Here is a 20,202-nt window from a genome sequence, read left to right on the forward strand (position 1 = left end):
ATCAGGCCATGCTCTGGCTGCTCCAGCCTACAGCTTAGTACAGAAGGAGAAGGTCCCCTGCTACTTCCCAGCTGTACCTAAGGCTTTCTTTAATTACTATTTATCATCACAAAGGAGCAAGAATTGTTTTGCTGATAGAGTAGCCCAGTGTGAGGAGGGACACAAAGCCAAGCCATGGTGGATTGAAAAGACCCTGCAGAAACTTTCCCAGCCCATACCCCACATGCTTTTGGGGCTGACTTTTATTTTATATCTGCAATGTGGCAGCAGGCATGGCCAGCCAGCTGTCATGCAAGCTCACCCCATGATCACGAGCCCTCACCCCACATACGAGTCATACCCCAAACTGGGTCTTGAGGTTGTCTGACTTATTTTTGGCCAGGAGCAGGATGCAGTTTGGTTTTAAAACCTATAAGGTGTTTGTGGTGGTTATGAGATGGAAGCACCGACATCAGAGCCCTGCCTGGGGCAGCAGAAGGTGCTCAGGTCCCACAAGTGGGTGGTGACACATCTGGAAGAGGCTGCAAGGGGGCTGCAGGTGGAAGGCAGGAGGTGACACGCTGACCTGGTGGCTCTGCTGGGCTTTCCCATGCAGCAGACCTTGCTGCATGAGTGCTCCTTGTGGTGGGTGTGAAGCTGAATCCATGTAGAGCCAAAACACAGAGGTGTGTTTCTGCTACTCTGGGGTGCCAAACTGGGGGGTTAATTGCGTTATTTTCCATATTTAACGAGCACATTTCTTTACCAAGCAAGGAGAGATAGGGGGGCTCTGCAGAGCTCCTGGCTGAGCAGTCCTCTGCCGGGCTCCTCTACCACCATGTCCCTGCAGGAGCACTTTGCTCCCAGTATAGATCCTTGGGCCACCAGTCTGTGGGGTGGCATCCACCACACCGGGGAGAGGGGGAGAGAGGGGGGGGGGGGAGTCCATCAAGCAGGTTTGAAATCTGCTGAGATGACCCACCCGGAGGGTTCGGTCCCCAGTCACACCCAGACCAGTGTGACTGCTCCTGGGGGGATGTGTCCTGGCTGCTCACGTCCCCTTTGTCCCCGCAGAGGTGGAGTCAGACATCCTGCGCCGCGTCCGCACGCTGCTGCGGGAGCTGGACCGGCATCACCCTGCCTGCCAGTGCGACCGAGGTAAGGGGGACCCTGGCACGGCTTTGGGGACAGCATCCACCCTTCCCCCTGTTAAAAATGACCGAGACTCAGTATCATGTTAATGGTTTAATTTAATTAATTGCAATAAGCAAAACAGCGCTGGGTGCGTGGGGAGTCTCCACTCGCACGCACAACCCCTAAAACTCTGGAATTGCCTTTTATTGATTACAGTTCTATGCATATTCAAAAGGAGGTGGGGTTACATACATATTCATAGGATTGCATCGTGCCATTTTAATATTCATGTAGGCGGAGTCTGGGCGGGGTCTTCTTTTGGGGAGATATCCGGGGGTCTTCAAGGGGTCTTTGGATGAAGTAAGAGGTCTTTCTCAAGCTTGAACTTTTTACCTTTCTTGATTTCGCTGACTTCATTATATTGTTACAAGGCAATATCAGCCCCTAGCCATAACTTTCCCCTTATCTGCTGGTTGTGACATCTTTATGTTCCTTTTCTGCAGATGTTCACATTCCTTTGGTGCCTCGTTAGCCTTGGCAGTGCCTTGTTTTAAGAACAGGACCTGCACTTTTAATTATCTTCGAGACAGAAGTTAGCCTCGTTAGGGCCTTGCATTGTTCACACTGTTTCAGTGGAAAATTACACATCTCATCTGCTTTGTCTAGCCCCCTATTCACTTCTTTCTCAGTTTAATTCTTTCCTGAATTTCACTGGTTAGGAATACAAATTCATCAACATATATTACACTCCTCTGCCTCACGGGGGCACAGCGTGGCCCAGACCCCCCCTTCACCTTCTCATCCCCCCCCAACCACCTCTCCATCACTGCCAGGGCCACGGGGTGGCTTCATCTCCTTGATGCTTGCTCTGCCCTTTCAAAGACACTTTTGGAGGTGCTAAACCTCGGGGAGTTCCTGGGCTCTCCATGCACCATCCTCGGCAGCTTCCGTTCCTCCCCAGGGCTGTCACATCGTTTCCACCCCTCGGGGGTGGAACAGCAAATGCCAAGGGGGGGTGATGCTGGTCCCAGCTCTGACACGGACTCTGCAGAGCTCCCCCTGCGGGGATATCCCCCCTAAAACCCTTAGCTTCTCATGGTAGAGTCAGCTGAAGTCCCTGGATTTGGGAGAACAGAACTCTGCAACTGGACTGCTGCAGCTTTAGGGAAATTTCATTAATTCTGAAAAGTTGATTTTTTTTTACCGGGAGTGCACAGAATCCTTACAGGTAATTAAACTCGATGTTGGCTAGAATGAACCTTGCCATCTGCAAGTGCTCCCCACTGGGACTGTGAGCAACCAACTGGGAGTGTGTGCTGGGACCAGCAGGGACCCAGATCCCTGGGAACAGGGGATGAAAGCAGGCAGCAGAAACACAGCTCCAAACTTCACTTCCATTGCCCTGCCTCACTTTTCTCTACCCCACCTCCAGTCCCAGGACCTCTGGGACCTTTATCTATAGGTTTCCCAGTATCAGAGGTCTGACAGGTCAATGCCACCCAGGCAGGGCAGCAGCATGGCTCGTCCCTTGCAGAGGGCTGAAGAGGAGCATGGTTTAGCTCTGACAATGATGTCAATATCACATCCCAGTGGGTGATTTTTAATTATTTTTTTTTTTGCAGGAACAGCCCCCACGTCACCTGCTTCCTCTAATCCATCACTGCTCTGCTTGGCAACCTGACCTCTTTCTTGGCTTTCACTTCTCAGGGATGCTGCGATGGACCCTGCATAAAAAAATTGACCAGAATCCCAGTAACAGCCCTGTCCTGGTCAGGATCCTGGTGAAGGAGCTGGAAAGGGTGAGTATCACCTCGGAGACATCTTCTGAACACCAGAACTGGCCCTTCTGTAGCTTATGCCCTGCTGTGGGACCTAGAGGAGCTGATTCAACTGCACCCCAGGGCTCTGCTTCCCTCCTGGGACATCCTGGGTTCAAGATGGATATAAGGTGTTTTTGAGGACAGACTAAAAAACTCAGTGGGACACCAGGGCAGAACTGACAGCTACAGGGACCAGGGTTTGCCCCAGAATTGATGGTGAGCCCATTCAGAGAGCAGAAACCTCCCGATGCTCCTTGATGCTGCAGCTTGCAAATAGCAGAGTGTCAAACACTTCCGACCACCCTCAAGTCTCCCTTATCCCACCCCAGCCAGCTGGAGTCACAGGTAGAGTGGAAATTCCTCCTCCATATCACTTATTTCCTTCTGAGATGGTGTGGGAGCAGAAACATCTCACCCAGCATCCTGTCCTGAGGGGGTCTGACAGAAGCCTATTGATGGATTTGTTTGTTTCATTCATTTGTCTTGTCATTTTCTGGTCTGGTGTAAACTTTTAGCACCCATCTTGAGCTGGGGAGCATCACCCCTGAGCCAGGATGAATTCCCATGGTGTCTTTGTGTGTGATGGCTCCCCTGGTTCTGGTCTCTGGTGCTGCCTGTCCTGACTGTGCTTTTTTGGTCCCACAGGCAGAGCGAGGTGACTTCAGACATTACATCATCCCCTTGCTGCACACTCTGATGTATGCTTTGATAAAGGTAACCTGCCCTGGGTCTGCCTGGGGCAAGAGCCAGGGAAATCAGAAGCCATAGGAGGGGCCCCCTGAAAACCTCAGTACCTATTCCTAGCCTGAAATATCCCAGTACTTGCCCAGCAAAGCTCTGGAACAACCCCAGGTGGACTCAACAATGCTGCTTGACAGCTGAGACATCTGTGACATGGATGGGAGTGACAGATCCTTCCAGCTGACTCCCTTTTCTGGAGGTGTTTGGGTGCTTGGTGGTGGTGGAAGCCTCAACCAGACAGAAATGTGAGCCCACAGTCCTTCAGCAGGGCTTGCTGGAGGTTTCCAAACCATTGTAGGGCCTGGTTCTCCTTCATATATTGCATCTAAATGCAGATTGAATTTTGTGTAGATCACCCACCCTGGTTTCTGCTGGGGACAGAGCACTGTTAGGGATCCCTGTGGCATCTCCTTTTCTACCCCTTCCTCCCTCCAGGCTCCCTGCATCTCTGATGAGCTCTGTGGCAGGGTGTATGATTTCTGTAAGAAGCTGCTCACCCTGCCCAAGCCTTTCTGCACCATTGGCTTGGACTATGCCATCAGGCTGAAGATGGAGAGGACAGCACCAGGTATGAAGGCTTCTCCAGGCTGCCCCTGCATGGCACAGGGGATGGTTGGGACCCTCAGGGAGATGGGAGTGGAAGTTCAGGAGGGTTTCCATACTTGAGCTGGCCTTCAGCTAATGCAGAGGGCTGTGGCAGCAATTTCTGCAGGGGACTGGGCAAACTCTTGGGGGTCTTAGGGATAAATTGGAATGGGAGGGCTTCCCTCTCCTGATTTCAGGCTGCTGAGCCTTAGCAGAAAACCTTGGGGTCCTCCTGCTGTTGGTGGAGGCACCACCAGAGTCAGGACCAGCACATCTAAGGCAGGTGTAGATACAGCCTCTGTCTGTATGGGAAACAGGGTGTTTATTCCCACAGCCTGGGCATCTCAGGGAATTTTCTGGAAGTCTCCTTTCTGTACCATGAAGTCTCCATCTCAGATGGAGCTGTAGGCTGCCCAGCATGGGCTCTACCACCACCACCCATCCACTGGGTTTTAGGCACTAAAACCTCATTGGTTTCTGCAGAGAGCAGTCTCTTCTAAAAAGCAAGCCAGAGGACAATTCTATTTTCCTTTTTCTCCATGTTCCTCATTAAAGTTGTCCTTGTTAAAGTTCTCTTTAATAAGAGCCCTCAAAAGTAATCCTTGAAAACAGTGCAAGGTGCAGGTACCTTGTGAGGAGCAGGTAAAAGATGAGAAACCTGGTGGGAAATGAGAGACAAAAGCTCCATTCATGGAAGTCTCAGTCCATCACCATCACCCTGACTGCTCTTCCCCAGTACCACTTTGTCTGGAGCTTCAAGGTCCTCCTTTACCTTACCTGGCTTCTGGTACCAGAATGATTCAGTCTGGAGAGCTGGGGATCTCCAGTGTGCCTTTTCTCAGAGCTTTCTGAGGTTCACAAGATGACTGGGGGGTGGATGCACCTTCTCCACCCTCCACCTGAGGCTAAAGTACATCTCTCCTGGTTCAGAAACTCCTTGTGCTCTTCACACCAACCCAAACACTGTCCCTCAGCGTGGCCCCAGGGATGGAGTAGGGCTCTTCCTCCTGCTTCCAACTCTGCTCCCAAGCTCATCAACAAAGGAAGGGGAATACAGGAAATAGTCCCTGAATAGAAGGAGTTTTCTTTTTATGTAGCTCTGTCCTTGACTATTTTTGACTCTGGGCCCAGTTCTTGGATATTTACATCAAGGGGTGTTTGCCAATTTGGCACCTCTACAACCAGGAGCAGTGCCAAGTTGCTCCTGTGAGTTGTGTTGTTACTTCTCATGCTCTGACTCCTGTGTGTTTCTCTTCTGGTGTTCCCCAGGTACATTGTACCAAAGAATGGTCATTTCTGAACAAAGTCTCAAAAGCAACCCGTACCCTTACCAGGAGAAGTGAGTAGTGCCTCATCAAAAGGCTTGATCCTTTTATTTCTTTTACAGTCTCACAGTGAAATCTTTCCTTTTCCTGTGCTCTGAATTAATGTCAGATGGAACAGATGATTTGCACATAAGCCACATGGCAACATATGGTTTTGGGGACACAGTTTGGTGGCACCTGGTGCCTCACTAAATAAGCTTTGCATCAGGAGGCTCATGTTCCTTCCTTGTCTCCCAATTTATTTCCATGGCCCAGGAAGCTTCCCTTTGGAAGGCAGACAGGACAGGGAAGGGGAATATCAGCAGCCACCCTTTTCCTCTGCAGGGGGAACAGGTGGGAAACTGTGGCTGCCCCATCCCTGGCAGTGTTCCAGCCCAGGTTGGATGGGGCTTGGAGCAACCTGGGCTGGTGGGAGGTGTCCCTGCCCATGGCAGGGGGGTGGGAATGGATGAGCTTTAAGGTCCCTCCCAACCCAAACCAGTCTGGGATTCTATGATAATGAAGACATCAGCTCCTTGTGGCAGCCCTGGTGTCAGTAACCAGGAGCCCTCATCTCATCATCCTATCCCACACAGGATTTTCATCTTTGCTGATCCAGAGCTGCTCTCTGAAGCCATCTGCAACGCGTTGCTCACCGACACGGAGGCAGCTCAGGTCTCCCAGAGCCCCCGGGCATCCATGTGCTACGTGATCACCCATGCCATGCAGGCAGCCCTGAGCGAGGGCTGGGACATCAGCAGCTTGGAGAGAGCCCTTCAGGTAAGTGGCAGCACTTCTGCAGAACCACGCGGGCTTTGCCGATGGTCCTGCTCTTGCTGGGCACCCCGGAGTAGTGAAAAGGTTTTTGGGAAGTGGAGAGACCTCCCCCCAGCTTGAATCTTCAGTTTGAGTCTCCAGTTTTGCAGGGTGAAGCTGGCCCTGCTGCTGAAATGCAGGCTCCTTTGTGAGCCACTGCAAAAAACATCTCAGTGGGAATCTTTCAATCAGTTTTCTCAAAAAAAAACTCCTTCAAGGAGCCGTGGGGCCACAGTAAGACAAACATTGAAAGAAAGGCAACTTTGCAGGGGCTGTCTGTGACTTTTACTTCAAGGACACCTTTGTGTCACTTCTGACCCCGTCTCCTGAGGGTCACTTGAGTTGGGTGACTCTGCTGCTGACTCCCTGAGCTCAGGACAGTTGGGGAGCTTGGTGTCCATCAGCTGCAAACCTGCCAGATCTAAACTTTAAGCAGACAGCACAGACAGCATCTCTCTTCCTCCAGCCTTCCCAGGGACAGGAGGATATTTGTGCCCTCTGCTACGAAACCATTTTTTCAGGGCTCACTTGTACTCTTTCTGCCCCTTCCCGTGGCCCTGCCTGGGGAGCATCTCCTCTTGTCACACCACCAGGTGTTAAAAGCTGCTCCTCACTACAGGACATGCCCACAAGTGATGTGGAACACTGGTTCCAGCAAGTGGTGGAAGCAGTTGAGTGTGCAGGGGACAAGGTGAATGCAGACCGTGGGCAGCACACAGCCAGGCTGGAGAAGATTTACCACGGCATCCTCAGCTCCTGGCAAGCAGGTGAGCTCCCAGACAGCCATGTGTGATGGGTAAAGAGAGCCATCCTACCTCTCTATATCCTCACCAGTGCTCTCATCCATCCATCCATCCATCCATCCATCCATCCATCCATCCATCCATCCATCCATCCATCCCCACCTCCTGTCTGCCTCCACTTCAGCAGCATCCATCACCAGTACCAGGTTCTTGCAGCCTCACTCCCTGCAGTGACCTGATGTCCAGTATGGGAAACCACATGTGGCAGTGGAAGGTGGATTTATCACCTGAGGAAAGGGACTGTGGCAACCTCTGCTGCTAACTCAGATGTCCAGAGACATGTCTCTGTTGTTGGTAAAGGCTGAGACATCAGCCCAGGGGGGTGGGACAGACTCCCTAGTGCTCTGCTGCTGGAAGATCCATCCTGCTCTGGCACAGTCTGGGAGATACTGTGCAGCAGTCCTGAAAGCTCCTCGTTCTGATGTGGTGGACAGTGGTGCTGCCATCTCCTTTCAGCCCTGGCAGTGCTCTGGGCCAGCCTGGTGCCATAGGGCTACAGGGACTATAACTCATGACCCCATCCATCCCAGTTCCTCAGCCAAATCTGGGGTAGACCAGAGGGAAATGGAGGTCATGCTTCCCTCTTTACAGCTACTCCTGGTCCCTGCATCCCAACCCCATCCCTGGAAAGAGCTGGAGACTGTCCCAGAGCAAGACAGGGAGAAGAGCAGCCAGTGGTGAAGGGGAGGAAGTGGGACCATCTCCTTTGGATGGCAGTGAGCTATTCAGATGTCTCACTGCTTCTCACAGAGCCAGCATGGGTTAAAACCAGACAGTGATGGTGGGGTCAGATGGTCCTGCATCTCAGCTGAGATTGCCAAGGGAGGGCCTACCACATGCATTACTAGAGTATTTTATTTATCCTGCAATCCCTCTGCTATCTGCAGCAAAACAAGGTCCTTCACTTGCCTCTTTCCCCATCTTCATTTCTCCCTTTCACTGCTGGTGTAGGTACCTTCTCATGGCTCAATTTGAGAGAGCAGTGATTACAACTTCAGGTCTGGCCAGAAGATGATCAGCTCTTGGGGTTAGCACAGGCTATCTCAGCCAGCACAGCACAGCACAGGAAAACTGTCTGCTCCTGTGTGTCACAAGCATCCTTGTTTCCCACCAGGAGATACCCCCTTGGGAAGGCTGCCGGGTACCCCTCTGCCCAACCCCAGCATCAGCTTTCACCTCTGGACAGAAGAGGACCAGCTCTGTGAGTGCCCTGGGGAGCTGTGGCAAGTTTGAGTGGTGCCTGGGGCTGGGGAGCCTGTGCAAAACACGTCCTTTAGCCCTGACTCTGGGACAGTGAGCTTCACAACCACTGCCTAAGGGCCAAGCTTAGGGGGGGCTTGTGGTGGTTGCACCAACCTCCCTTCTGTGGGGTGTCGGGGTCAGAGCAGAGGGTTAGAATCATAGAATCATAAAATCATAGAAAGTTAGAGGTTGGAAGAGCCCTCAAATGATCATTGAATCCAACCCTCTCCCTGCCAAAGCAGGGTCACCCATAGCAGGTCACACAGGAGCACATCCTGGTGGGCTTTGAATGTCTCCAGGGAAAGGGGGGAGAGGGATGAAGGAGATGAGGGCAGGGGACTCTGTGGGTCAGGCTGCAGCAGGGTGCACCCTAAGGACCTGATTTGGGTGAGACTGAGCTCACTTTGTGGTGCAACAGGGAATGGGACTGAAAGACTGAGTCCTCTTGGACCCTGTGGTGGAGATACTGCCCCTCTGGTTTGCACGGGAAGAGGGGAGCTGGGACAGGACCAGGGCTTTGGTTGGATTTCCCTCCTTCTGTCCGCAGGGAAGGAGTTGGTGCTGTTCACTCGTCCACTGTCCCAGAGCTGTGAGCCTGAGTGCCTGAGCCAGGACCTGGAAAAGTTTGAGATCCCAGAAATCATTTCAGACTGCGAGTGCTGCCAGCAGACCCGTTTCTCCGTGCTCTCCACTGACAGTGGCATTGAGAGAGACCTTCCCGGGGCAGCCGAGGAGCCCGTTGCCCCTGGCAGCACTGAGGCAGAGCAGTCCCGGCTCCAGAGGAAAGGTGGCATCAAAAAAAAGCCATCGCCAGTGGAAAGCGTGGCCTTCCTGCAGGCTGCCTGCAACAGTCCTGGGATGAAATGCCCAGTGAAGCCACAGAGAAGATTGGGAATCCCCCCTGAGCCCCCAGCCCCATGCCAGAGGCTTCACACTGCCCGCATCGTGCTGCTGGGGGATGACCGGATCCTGGGACGCCTGGCCCGAGCCTACCACTCCCTGAGGTGGCCACAGCCTCTTTGGCTCTTGGGGCTTGGGATAAAAATGAGGACAGAGCTGGGGCTTGTTCTTCAGCCTGTTGAAGCAGCCAGGATGGTTGGAGATGAGGTTGGGTTCCAGGGGTTTTGCATCCCAGGGGCCATGAAGGTGATCCAAGGGCTGGAGCAGCTCTGCTCTGGGGCCAGGCTGAGAGAGTGTTCAGCCTGGAGAAGAGAAGGATGCAATGGGGAGACCTTAGAGCACCTTCCAGTGCCTGAAGGGGCTTCAGGAAAGCTGGGGAGGGACTTGGGACAAGGGCCTGGAGGGATGGGATGAGGGGAGATGGTTTTAAATTAGAAGAGAGGAGATTTAGGTTGGACATTAGATAGAAATTCTTTGGTGTGAGGGTGCTGAGCCCCTGGCCCAGGTTGCCCAGAGAAGCTGTGGCTGCCCCATCCCTGGCAGTGTTCCAGCCCAGGCTGGATGGGGCTTGGAGCAACCTGGGCTATGGGAGGTGTCCCTGCCCATGGCAGGGATGGCATTGGATGAGTTTTAAGGTCCCTTCCAACCCAAGCCATTTTATGAAATGCATATATCTTCACTGGCTGCATGTCATCATTTGGCTCTGTTGGTTCAAATTGTGCACATGGGGAGATTTTCCTTTCTGACCATGGAGTGGGTTAAATGATCAATAAAGGAGGCAGGATATCTTTTATGCAGAAGGCAAAAATCTGAAAGAATAGCTGTTTTCCAGCCACCTAGCCAGGAAACCAGCTTGGGGTGGATCTGAGTCATGGTGCAGAAAGCCTGGGAAGCAGAACTGGATGCAGAGGAGACCTTGGTCTCATCTGAGAGGGCATCTGCAGGACACCCCTTGCCCCATCATCTCCACTTTCTGGATTTGGGAATGCAGGGATATTTTTGCCATCCTGTCTGCACAAAGGGGGCACATGAGGAGGGCACGAGCTCTTGCTGCTGATCAGCTGTGGTGTCCTGGCACTGCCCAGCATTGGCCAAGAGATGTTTTCCTCTACCTTCCCTTTGTGACACAACTATTTGTTTCTCCATTTGAAGGAAACGAGAAACACGTCGAGTTTTCCTGACTCCCAGGCTGAACCTGCAGTTCTACTACATCCCAGTCATGACAGAGAAGCCAAGCACCTTGGAGGTAAGTCAGGACTTGGCAGCTCCCAGTGCTGCCACTTGCTGCCAACAGCTGATGATGTTTTTGAAGGAAGAGCAGGGGGGTTACAGGAATTTACACCCATTAATGCCTAGTTCCCAGAACCAGGAGGATGGGAGCCAAGACAGGGTGGTTGGGCTCAGTTTGCAGGCTGACTTTGCCAATCCATCATCTCCAGAGACATTCAGGTTGCTCCAACCATCCTGAGAAGGTAATAACTCACAGCCTAGAAATGGTTTGATGCTTTGCCCCAGCTGTAGGAGGATCAAGGGAGTTTTAGCAAAGGACTGATGCTTTTCTCACCTCCCATACACTTAGGGGAAGTGGCTGCTCTTCCCTGAGGGGCTTTGCCTGCTTGGTTGTGGCCCCAGTTTTAGTTCTGCAAGCCACTGCTTTGCAGCTTATCTTGGTCAAATCTCTTCCCCTCTGTCAGCCTATAAATAAACAGTCACAGTTCACACAGGATTTTAAACTGTCCCAGAGCTGGCTGTAAATCCTGACAAATGTGCTGTTCTAAAAACGAGTATTTTAATACCTTTAATTCTTCACTTCAGTTTTGTTCTTGAGGGCTTGCTCAGCGAGTCCTGCAAGAAAACTTTTACCATCTTCTCTGAACCAAGCAGGGATGGGTGAACGACTCACAGGGCATTTGTGGCCCTGCTTCTTTGTTTCCTCTTACTGCTCCTGCTATTCTGGGCCAGGATATTCCTCTGAGCTGTCTGTCTCTCCCACAGGACCAAGCTGCCACCACACCAGAGGAGCTCTGCGAGGTGGCCGGGTACCTGGGCAGAGCTGACCCGTGGTACCAGAGCAACATCAGCACCCTGTGCCACATGATCCCCAAGCTGGCTACCATGGTACGAGGGGAACTTCCCACCCATTCCCAGCCTGGCCCCTCTCCCCACTGCCCCTGCAGTGCCTGAGGAGGAGTTTCTGCCTTGCGGGGCTCCTCTGTGCCACAGATGGAGACTTTTTGCCTGTAAACTCTCCCCGGGGCTGGCAGCAGGGGAGGGAGATGTGGCTGACAGGGCCACAGGACCCATTCACTGCTGTGGGTTTGGGTTTTTTTGGCCAAGGGGCAGGAAATGGCAGATTTCAAGAAAGAAAGTGAAAATGAGGCATTTGCTGAAATACCCCCAGTTCTCATTTCCTGGCAGTTTGAGCCACCATCAATAGCCAATTAAAAAAAAAAAAAAAAAAAAGGCTGGGGTAAGTGCAAGCCTTCACTTCTATCCACTTTGACTGGTTGTGGCAGAGCAGCTCAGGTAGATGTGGTGCTTCAGGAGATGATTTGGTGGTTACAGTTTTGTAGGACTTACAGTTGGACTCGATGCTCTTGAAGGTCTTTCACAACCACGATGACTCTATGATCCTATGACAGCTCATTTCTCGTCATTTATCTGGGAAGGTGTGAAGGTTTGTGGCAGCATTTTTTGAGAAGTGACTGTGGCTGACCCATGATATGGTTTGTGCCCCCTCAGCCTTCCTCTCCGAGCAAACATCTGGTGACTGATCTCTTCATCACCGATGTCATCGCCTACTACGTCCGCATGGGCACCCAACCCGTCAGCTTCCAGGTCTATGCTGTGAAGGTGGGTGCCACACCTCCTGTCCCACATCCCACCTGGCCCTGCAAGGCCTTGCAGAGCCCCATGGCTGGCAGAGCTGTGCTAAGTCAATAGGGTCTGAGGCCTTTTGGCAGAGCTGAGCCTGGATCTCCGTGCCTGTCCCCTCCTTTGCCAGGCTCCTGGATCCGGTGACTTCCTGGAGCACAGCTCAGTCAGTGATCCCAGGAAGGCTGTTTCAGGAGCACCCAAAAGTCAGCAAAATGAACCTTGGTGTTACCCTCTAAGGGCCCAGATATCCTGCTCAGCTGAGCTCACCTTTTCTCAGGAGCTCTGGCACCTCCTGCTGCTTTGAGCTTGTGGGCAAACAAGAGTTTTCTGAGTGGCTTTGCCAAAACCCACTTGTACCTTGCAGTGGCTTTGCAGGGCTTCCTCAAATACCGTATTATTTATTTTATGCCAGCTTTTCTCTGAAGTGGTCTGGGAACACTCATCTTTGAGTGCACAGGGACACACAGTGGCAGGGGACACTGCCTGTGGCTCTGCTGCCCAGGTCCACCAGGCTCACGGGCTTCAGGAAACAGAGAAGAAGCAGTTCTCTCCATCCCTCAGAGCCCCTGACTGCCATGATGAGGTCATGAATTTCCCTTGATGATGTCACACCTGGGTGCTCTGGATGCCACGAGCCCAGTTTGACATCACAAGGTGACTGAACAGGAGTTGCTCTCAGAGGGGTTTTTTTAATCTTCCAGGTTTTCTTCAGTGACCCAGCTCAGGAGCCAGCTGAGGACGTGTTCCTCACGGAGCTGGTCACCCAGGTGCAGGACAATGTCTCCCACAGAGGTGTGTGTATTCCCCCAGCTCCCTGGCACCAACCCCTGCTCACCCTGTCCCTCAGCCTGTGGCAGGCAAGGCCATGCCATGGGCCAAAACCCCTTGTCCTCTGGAGGCTTCCCTAAACATCTCCATCTCCCTTTTGGGTACATGGCACCCAGATAAATGAGGGATCTTGTGATCACTGGCTCCTGTTCTCCACCAAGCTTTGTAGACTGTGCCTTTAGTTGGCTCCAGGACCAATGAAATCAGACCAGCACCATATTTTTATTGAGGAAAGAACGTGGACTTTACAGCCATCCCCTTTGCCAGATGTTTTTACTATTAAAAATTCATCTCCCCTGGGTTGCCAGTAATGGGACAAGGGAGCTTGAAAGCTGGACCATTACAGAGGTCACATCCAGCCCTTCCACTAACACACCCTGGTGCCCAATCCAATCCCAGTTTGCCACTGTGGTTGGGCACAGACCCTCGAATGAGTTCGTCTCGCTGGACCTGCTGAGTGCACAGAGCATCTCAGTTTCCTTAGGCAAGAAGAGAAGGGCCAGTGTGCTAGAGACCATGCCTGCTGTGTGACAGAGGGGGTGGCTCATCCCATGGGAGGACCCCTTTCTTGCTGACCACTGACAGGTGAGATGAGTGAAACCTCAATCCTCTCCACTTTCCTCTCTGCAGAGCTAAGCATGACCAAGAAGAAAATGACCCCGGATGGACCTGGCATAGATCTTACAGTAACATACAGAAAGGTAAGTGGGGCTCTTGGCAGCCCATAATACTCACAGGGATCCCCAGCATGTCCCAGATCTCCTAAAAGCAGTGCCTTGGCCTTCCTTCTCTCCTCTGGGATTGCACTCTCAGAGAGGACAGAGAGGTCCTGGTGAACCGTGGAAGCCTCCTGTTAGCTACCCCTGCACTTGTGAGAAGCTGCTCCCAGACCTCTCCGTGCCTGAGCTCTTTTCCAGGGTGCAATAACAGAGCTTTTCCCACAGGTTGTGGTGAGCGAGAGGGAGAAGGAGCTGGTGATGTCCCTGCGCTCCACAGGTCTGGTGATGAAAGCCATCCCTGCCAGTGAGGCTGAAGGTGGGTTCTTCCTCCCTGGAACCGTGTGAAGAGGGTTTGTAGAGATTTCTGGTGCTTGATAGAGTAAATCTGACCATGGTTCTTACTGCCAATTGTTCCTGTTTGTCCCTCTGTTCAAGGACAGGGAACTGCTTGAGAGAGCACAGAGCCACAGAGATGATGGAGTGGAACTTCTGCTTCATGAGGAAAGGCTGAGGGAGCTGGGGCTGAGGGAGCTGGGGCTCTGCAGCTTTGGGAGAGGAGAGGACTGAGGGGTGACCTCATTAATGTTTATAGATATGTAAAGGGTGAATGTCAGGAGGATGGAGCCAGGCTCTTTTCAGTGGTGACCCATGATAGGACACGGGGCAATGGGTACAAGCTGGAGCATAGGAGGTTCCAAATAAATATGAGAGAAAACTTTTTCACTAGGAGATTGACAGAGCCCTGGCCCAGGCTGCTCAGGGGGGTTGTGGAGTCTCCTTCTCTGGAACCATTCAAAACCCACCAGGACGTGTTCCTGTGTGACCTGCTGGAGGTGATCCTGCCCTGGCAGGGGATTGGACTCAATGATCTTTCAAGGTCCCTTCCAACCCCTAACATTCTGAGGTTCTGTGTGATCCTGGGCTGTGGGGGTGTGACTGGTGTCAGCACAGCCTTCTGGTTGTGTTTTCTCATGAATGATGATCCCGGGGCTCCCTCTAGGGTTCAGCATAACCATCATTAGCCTTGGCAGTGACTTCCTTTTGCTGCAGCCTTCCACTTCCATCAGTCTCCTCCCTGTGCGGGGATCCCACACAAAACTTCCACACCCCTGGAGCTTACTAGGGTTCTCCTTTTCTGCTGCCTGATGTATCCCCTGGATCCTGGCAGCCTCACACAAAGCTGAGCTGAGATCCTGCCTCAGGGTAAGGCTGACACTGCCTCTGTTGCAGACCCAGTGTGTCTGAACGTCAACATCACCGAGATGGTTCGGGTCAACAACTTGTCGGGACGATCATTCTCAGTGAGTAGCTATGGATGCTCATGGCCCCAGAGGGGTTGGCCAAGGTATGGAAGGGAAATATTGGGGAGAGAAGGCTTTGGGGCCATCCTGCTCATAGAGATTTGCAATGACTTTCCACGCAAAAGTCTAGATTTTTGAGCCAAAGCCCCAGATGCCATCCCTGCTGCTCAGTGCCCCGCTGACTCCTGCCTCAGGAAGCACCGAAGGCTCAGCTCGAGGCAACGTGGCCTCATTTGGGTACAGAAGGGGTTCTGTATTTTTATGATCAAATCCATTGAGGCTGCACTCCCCAGCCCCCAGGAGTTAATTCCCACAGAGCTCATGAGAATGGAGGCCATTGGAGAAATAGTTTAACAGAGGCCAGGTAAGAAGCAGGAATCTAATTAGCAATTCAGAAAGATGGGTAGGCAAAAGATGGGACTGAAAACTTGAAAACTGAAAACTTGGGCTCTTCTCCTTTTTGTTTTACGTGAGAGCTTAGTAGACCCCAGAGTGGCATTGATTTTTATTGTGGCTTTGTCATGCAGGGTTGCCCTGGAGCCTCCAGTCTCTGCTGGTATTTTTGGTTAGCCAGCACACTTTTGCTTATTTTCACCTGGCCTTTGGGAACACCAAGGTGCTGAAGCCCACAGTGGCCACCAAGATATAAGATAACAAACAATGCCCCACATCACACATCCCAAACCTTGTGACCTCTGCAAGCATTGGCCATTTGGAATGTTTGCCCTTGCAAAGAGCAGTCTGTGATAACAGAAAAAGAACAAGAGAGACACTTCCCTCCTTAAAGAGACCATCTTGTGTCACAGCTGAGGTTAAAAAAAAAAAAAAGAGAAATGTCATAATTTGTCCCTTTCATATGCAGTATGGACACACAGCCCATCACCTTGCAGCTCCAAAAAGGAAAGTGAGAAACTCACTGGGCTCTTCCTTCTCTCTCAATCCAGGCTGTGGCAAACAGGGTGAAAACACGCTGTATCCAAATCAGGAGCACAGAGCAGAGATCCTTCACAGTGTGTCTGGACAAGGACAGCAGAAGAACCTACAGAAACGTGGTCAGGTGAGAATGTAGCACACACCAGGCTCTGAGTATCTCACTGCTGACCTTTCGTTAAGACAGTAGAAGAATAGGTTCCTCCAGGGACAAACTGAGATCTTAGACACTGAGACCAATGCTACCCAGCTCGGTGGAGCTGTGGGCTCCTTCAAGTGCAGAGAAGCCTCACAGTGAGGTCTGGATAGGCTGGAGAGCTGGGCAGTCATAAACCAAGAAAAGCAAGTTCTGGTTTCTCCACCTGGGATGGGGTGATCCTGGTTAAATGTCCCAACTGAGGGATGAGAGGCTAGAGAGCATCCCTGCAGAAAGAGATCTGGGGGCTTGGGTTGATGGCAAGTTGAATATGAGTCAGTAGTGTGCCCTGGCAGCCAAAAAGGCCAAGCATGTCCTGGGGGGCATCAAGCACAGCAAAGTATGTCCAGCCAAGGGAGGGAATTGTCCCACTCTACACTGAACTGGTGCTGCCCCATTCTGAGCACTGTGTGCAGTTTTGGGCACCTCAGTGTAAGGACACCAAACTATTAGTGTGTCCAGAGGAGAGAGATGGTGAAAGGTCTTGAGGGAAGAGTTGTGAGGAGCAGCTGAGGTCACTTGATTTGCAGCTTGGAGAAGAGAAGGCTGAGGGGGGAGGGGTGTCATCTCAGATTACAGCTTCCTCCAGGGAGGCAGCAAAGGGGAAGAAATTGATCACCTCTCTCTGTGAGCAGCAACAAGACACAAGTTCATGGATGTCTGGATCATGCTCTTAGTTGTATGGTTTAGTTTTAGGTAGTTATGTGAGGACTAGGGAGATCAGACATGTCCCCTGAAAGCAGCAGGAACCAAGGTGCCTGTCATAGCTGTAGTGACATGTGATGTGGTGGAAGGGAACAGAGAGGGTCTGTGATTCATGGTCCATGTGGAACATACATAAAATATTAATTTCTGAGAATCTAACTCAGCCAAGATAAATTGTGGGCAACCATTAACACACATCAGTTGTAAAAGTAAAAAAGCAGCTGGATATCTCAGTTGCACAGCCCTTCTCCAGTGCAGAGACCTGATGGTTAGTCTGAGACTCTGGTCCTCAAGGGCAGCTCCTCACATGCAGTAAATATGTTATTGTTTTCCTGCAGTTTGGAAGTGTCTCCTTGCCTCGAGCCCAGCTACTGCTTGCAAAAGACAAGGACAATGAAATCCAGTCTGCCCAAATCAGAAGATGTGGGTCTTGTGAAATACATGCCCAAGTCTCTGCAGTTACCTATCAACACATTTGCAGGCATCATCCAATGAAGAAAATGAGAAGAAGCTGGGGTGAGAGATACGTCATTGGGTCATCACAGAGAAGATGGAGAAAGAAAACACACTAAAAGCTACCAACAGTGATTGCACAGTGCTGTAAAAAGCTGTAAAAGCAGAGAGAGGGCTCAGGGAGGACAGACATGCCCTGCTGAATGGCAGCAGTGGCCACAGCTAAGAGCCCTGCCAAGGGGCACAGCGTGGCTGAAGAGCTGAGTTTTTAACCTTTTGCACGTGTCAGGGAAGACCTTTGAGCTTCTGCATTTCAGGAAGGGTGGAGAAAATACAACTGAGGTGCTGGTGCCTGCTGTGCCTGTGGATCTCAGGGCAGTTGCCCTCAATAATATTTATTGTGCTGATGTCCCACAGCCCAGCAGGATCAGGGGCTGTTGCCCTGGGTCCTGCACAGCAAACTCTTCATTCTGACACTGAGTGATGTATTTGGGCAAATCAGCAATTACTCCACTGACTGATTTAGGAAACCTCATTGGAAACCTGAGCACGATGAGGAGAGCATGTGTTCTTAACACAGCTTCTGTGGAAGGCAGTGGAAAATCTGTTGTTGTTTCTAAGGGGCCACACAAAGTAAGGAGGAATGGTGTTGAACAGAGACCTGGGAAATCCAGCACAATGTTTGGCAAGAACAGGGCAAGAAGAACCCAGGCTGCCTACGAGGTGATGTGGGGAATGTTGGGCTGGGGATGGTGTGGATCTACTTGAAGAAGAAACCTTCTAGCAGGCAGTGGAGGCTGCACAACATCTCTTTGACGTTGGAGCTGTATCTTTGAGTCCACCTGGGATTTCACTGTGCTTTTTCTGCATCTGGCCTGGAGCCTTAGGAGCACCAGTTGTGTTCCTCCAGTTGTACGTGCTGGGAACAGCCACCTACAACCCCAGCAGCAGGAGACTTCTCTGTGAGGGCAACCAGCAACACCTCTGCATCCCAGTCTGCCTTGCAATCCAGGTTTGGTCTGTGCCTGTGGTGTAGGTGAGAGACGTGGAAGAGTGGAGCAGTGCTCCTGGGTATGATGGATGGACAGGATGCCTGCAAAACTTCTCTATTCCTTTCCTCTGCTGCTAGCACAGTGTAGAAGCCCTCTCCTGGTCTGCAGATCAGCCCTGCACAGCTGCTGCTCCCACCCAGGCTCAGACTGACAGGGTGTCAAGTATGACCATATAGGAGAACCCTGTCTTCTTTCCATTTTGTGGTGACTGAAATAATGGAAGAAACACGATGTGTATTTTTTGAATTTAGGGACTCTTCCCTAAATTCACCACGGAAGGGATTTGGGGGCATTCCTTCTATGACACTGTAATTGTTTTATTCACTTGGCTGACGTTATCTGGGTTTCCTTCACTCAGAGCTGTTTGTTTGGATCAGTAGCTCAAAGAAAGTGTCCTTTAGCTTTCTGAGTGTGCTCAGCAGCTCTTTCCAGTCATCTCTGGTTGTCACCAATGGGGAGTCCCAGAGCCAGCTCTGTGCTACAGCTCAGAAACAAGTCAGGAGAAGCCTGCTCCCACCAGCTGTTTTCTTCTGTGAGCTGCTGCTGCATGAGGTAACACAAGGTTTAAGGGGTCACCAGCATCTCTTCACACCTTGGTGTCCCTGGGGCTTCATTCAGGGGTTCGGGTACCCTGGCACCCAAGGCAAATGCTTACAAAGCCAAGAGACCATCAGCTGGGTTAGACCGTGGTCTGCAGTGTCCAGAGTTTACTCTGTACAGTTGTAAATGGTGTAGATGGTTTATAAGTTATTTGTATAGGTGTCAGAGATGATCTGCATCAGGAGGTGCAATCCTTTTAATGCCAATTTTAAAAGAAATGGAAAAAATCAGCAGAAACAGTTTAATTTTGTCATTGTTTTTTTTTTTTTCTCTGTTTGCATGTGGCTGGGGTGGGTAGGGAATGTGCTGGTAGGAACAGAAAGACATCAGTGTCATTTGTCCCTCTGTGGCTGCTGTCTTCTCCTCATCTGCAGGCTACCTGCTCTGTTACACACAGAGAGGCTTCCTGACCAGAGAAGGGGTCAGGGGGGTCAGAAATGGCTGAACTGGAGAAATTTGGATGCAGAAGTCTGTGAGCCCAGCCGTATTTCAGCTCCCACCAGGGTTATTTCAGCAGCTCCCTATCCCTGGCTGAGCTCACTGAGCCCTCCGCAGGCGCAGAGGTTTCGGGTGGTCCTTGCTTTGCCCTGCAGCACTGAGGACAGACCATGAAGCAGCCTCCCAACACTGCTGGGATAAACGCAGCACAGGGGAAAAGCACCAAGCACCTCGTTGAAGTGGTTTAAAGCAGTTTTTGGTTTAGTAGTTGACTGTGCTGTTAGTCAAAGGTTGGACTGGATGATCTCGGAGGTCTCTTCCAGCCTAAACATTCTGCGAAAGCAAGAAAAAAAATGTGACCTCCCCATAGAATCATAGAATCATAGAATCCTAGGGGTTGGAAGGGACCTCGAAAGATCATCTAGTCCAACCCCCCCTGCCAGAGCAGGGCCCCCTAGAGTACATCGCCTAGGAACGTGTCCAGGTGGGTTTTGAATGTCTCCAGTGAAGGAGACTCCACAACCCCCCTGGGCAGCCTGTTCCAGGGCTCTGTCACCCTTACAGTAAAAAAATTCTTTCTGATATTCAACCTGAACCTCCTATGCTCCAACTTACACCCATTACCCCTTGTCCTATCACTGGTCACCACTGAGAAAAGCCTAACTCCATCTCCCTGACACTCACCCCTTACATATTTGAAAACATTGATGAGGTCACCCCTCAGTCTCCTTTTCTCCAAACTAAAGAGACCCAGCTCCCTCAGCCTTTCCTCATAAGGG

At 51.5% G+C, this 20,202-nt stretch overlaps 2 protein-coding genes across 5 annotated transcripts in view; one reads left to right on the forward strand and one right to left on the reverse strand.

The window, feature by feature from the left end:
• The window catches only part of PIK3R6 (phosphoinositide-3-kinase regulatory subunit 6), a 34,882-nt gene extending 15,659 nt beyond the window's left edge, over positions 1-19,223 (forward strand). For 2 of the 4 annotated variants that reach the window (XM_071763975.1, XM_071763976.1), the window contains exons 3-20: positions 1,054-1,137; positions 2,821-2,912; positions 3,579-3,647; positions 4,110-4,242; positions 5,529-5,598; positions 6,160-6,343; positions 6,999-7,146; positions 8,297-8,383; positions 8,972-9,428; positions 10,477-10,570; positions 11,320-11,442; positions 12,067-12,177; positions 12,903-12,993; positions 13,660-13,730; positions 13,974-14,064; positions 14,979-15,049; positions 15,994-16,106; positions 17,219-19,223. In XM_071763975.1, coding sequence (XP_071620076.1) covers positions 1,054-1,137; positions 2,821-2,912; positions 3,579-3,647; positions 4,110-4,242; positions 5,529-5,598; positions 6,160-6,343; positions 6,999-7,146; positions 8,297-8,383; positions 8,972-9,428; positions 10,477-10,570; positions 11,320-11,442; positions 12,067-12,177; positions 12,903-12,993; positions 13,660-13,730; positions 13,974-14,064; positions 14,979-15,049; positions 15,994-16,106; positions 17,219-17,375 — 2,246 coding nt within the window. In that variant the 3' untranslated portion in view covers positions 17,376-19,223. Of the gene's footprint in view, positions 1-1,053; positions 1,138-2,735; positions 2,913-3,578; positions 3,648-4,109; positions 4,243-5,528; positions 5,599-6,159; positions 6,344-6,998; positions 7,147-8,296; positions 8,384-8,971; positions 9,429-10,476; positions 10,571-11,319; positions 11,443-12,066; positions 12,178-12,902; positions 12,994-13,659; positions 13,731-13,973; positions 14,065-14,978; positions 15,050-15,993; positions 16,107-17,218 lie in introns of those variants that run through there. The other 2 variants (XM_071763977.1, XM_071763978.1) reach the window with 2 other exon arrangements.
• The window catches only part of EVPL (envoplakin), a 345,937-nt gene that overhangs the window by 234,735 nt on the left and 91,000 nt on the right, over positions 1-20,202 (reverse strand). The gene's annotated exons all lie outside the window — the stretch shown is intronic.

This window comes from Heliangelus exortis, chromosome 20, assembly GCF_036169615.1.
Source record: "Heliangelus exortis chromosome 20, bHelExo1.hap1, whole genome shotgun sequence".
Lineage (NCBI taxonomy): Eukaryota > Metazoa > Chordata > Aves > Apodiformes > Trochilidae > Heliangelus > Heliangelus exortis.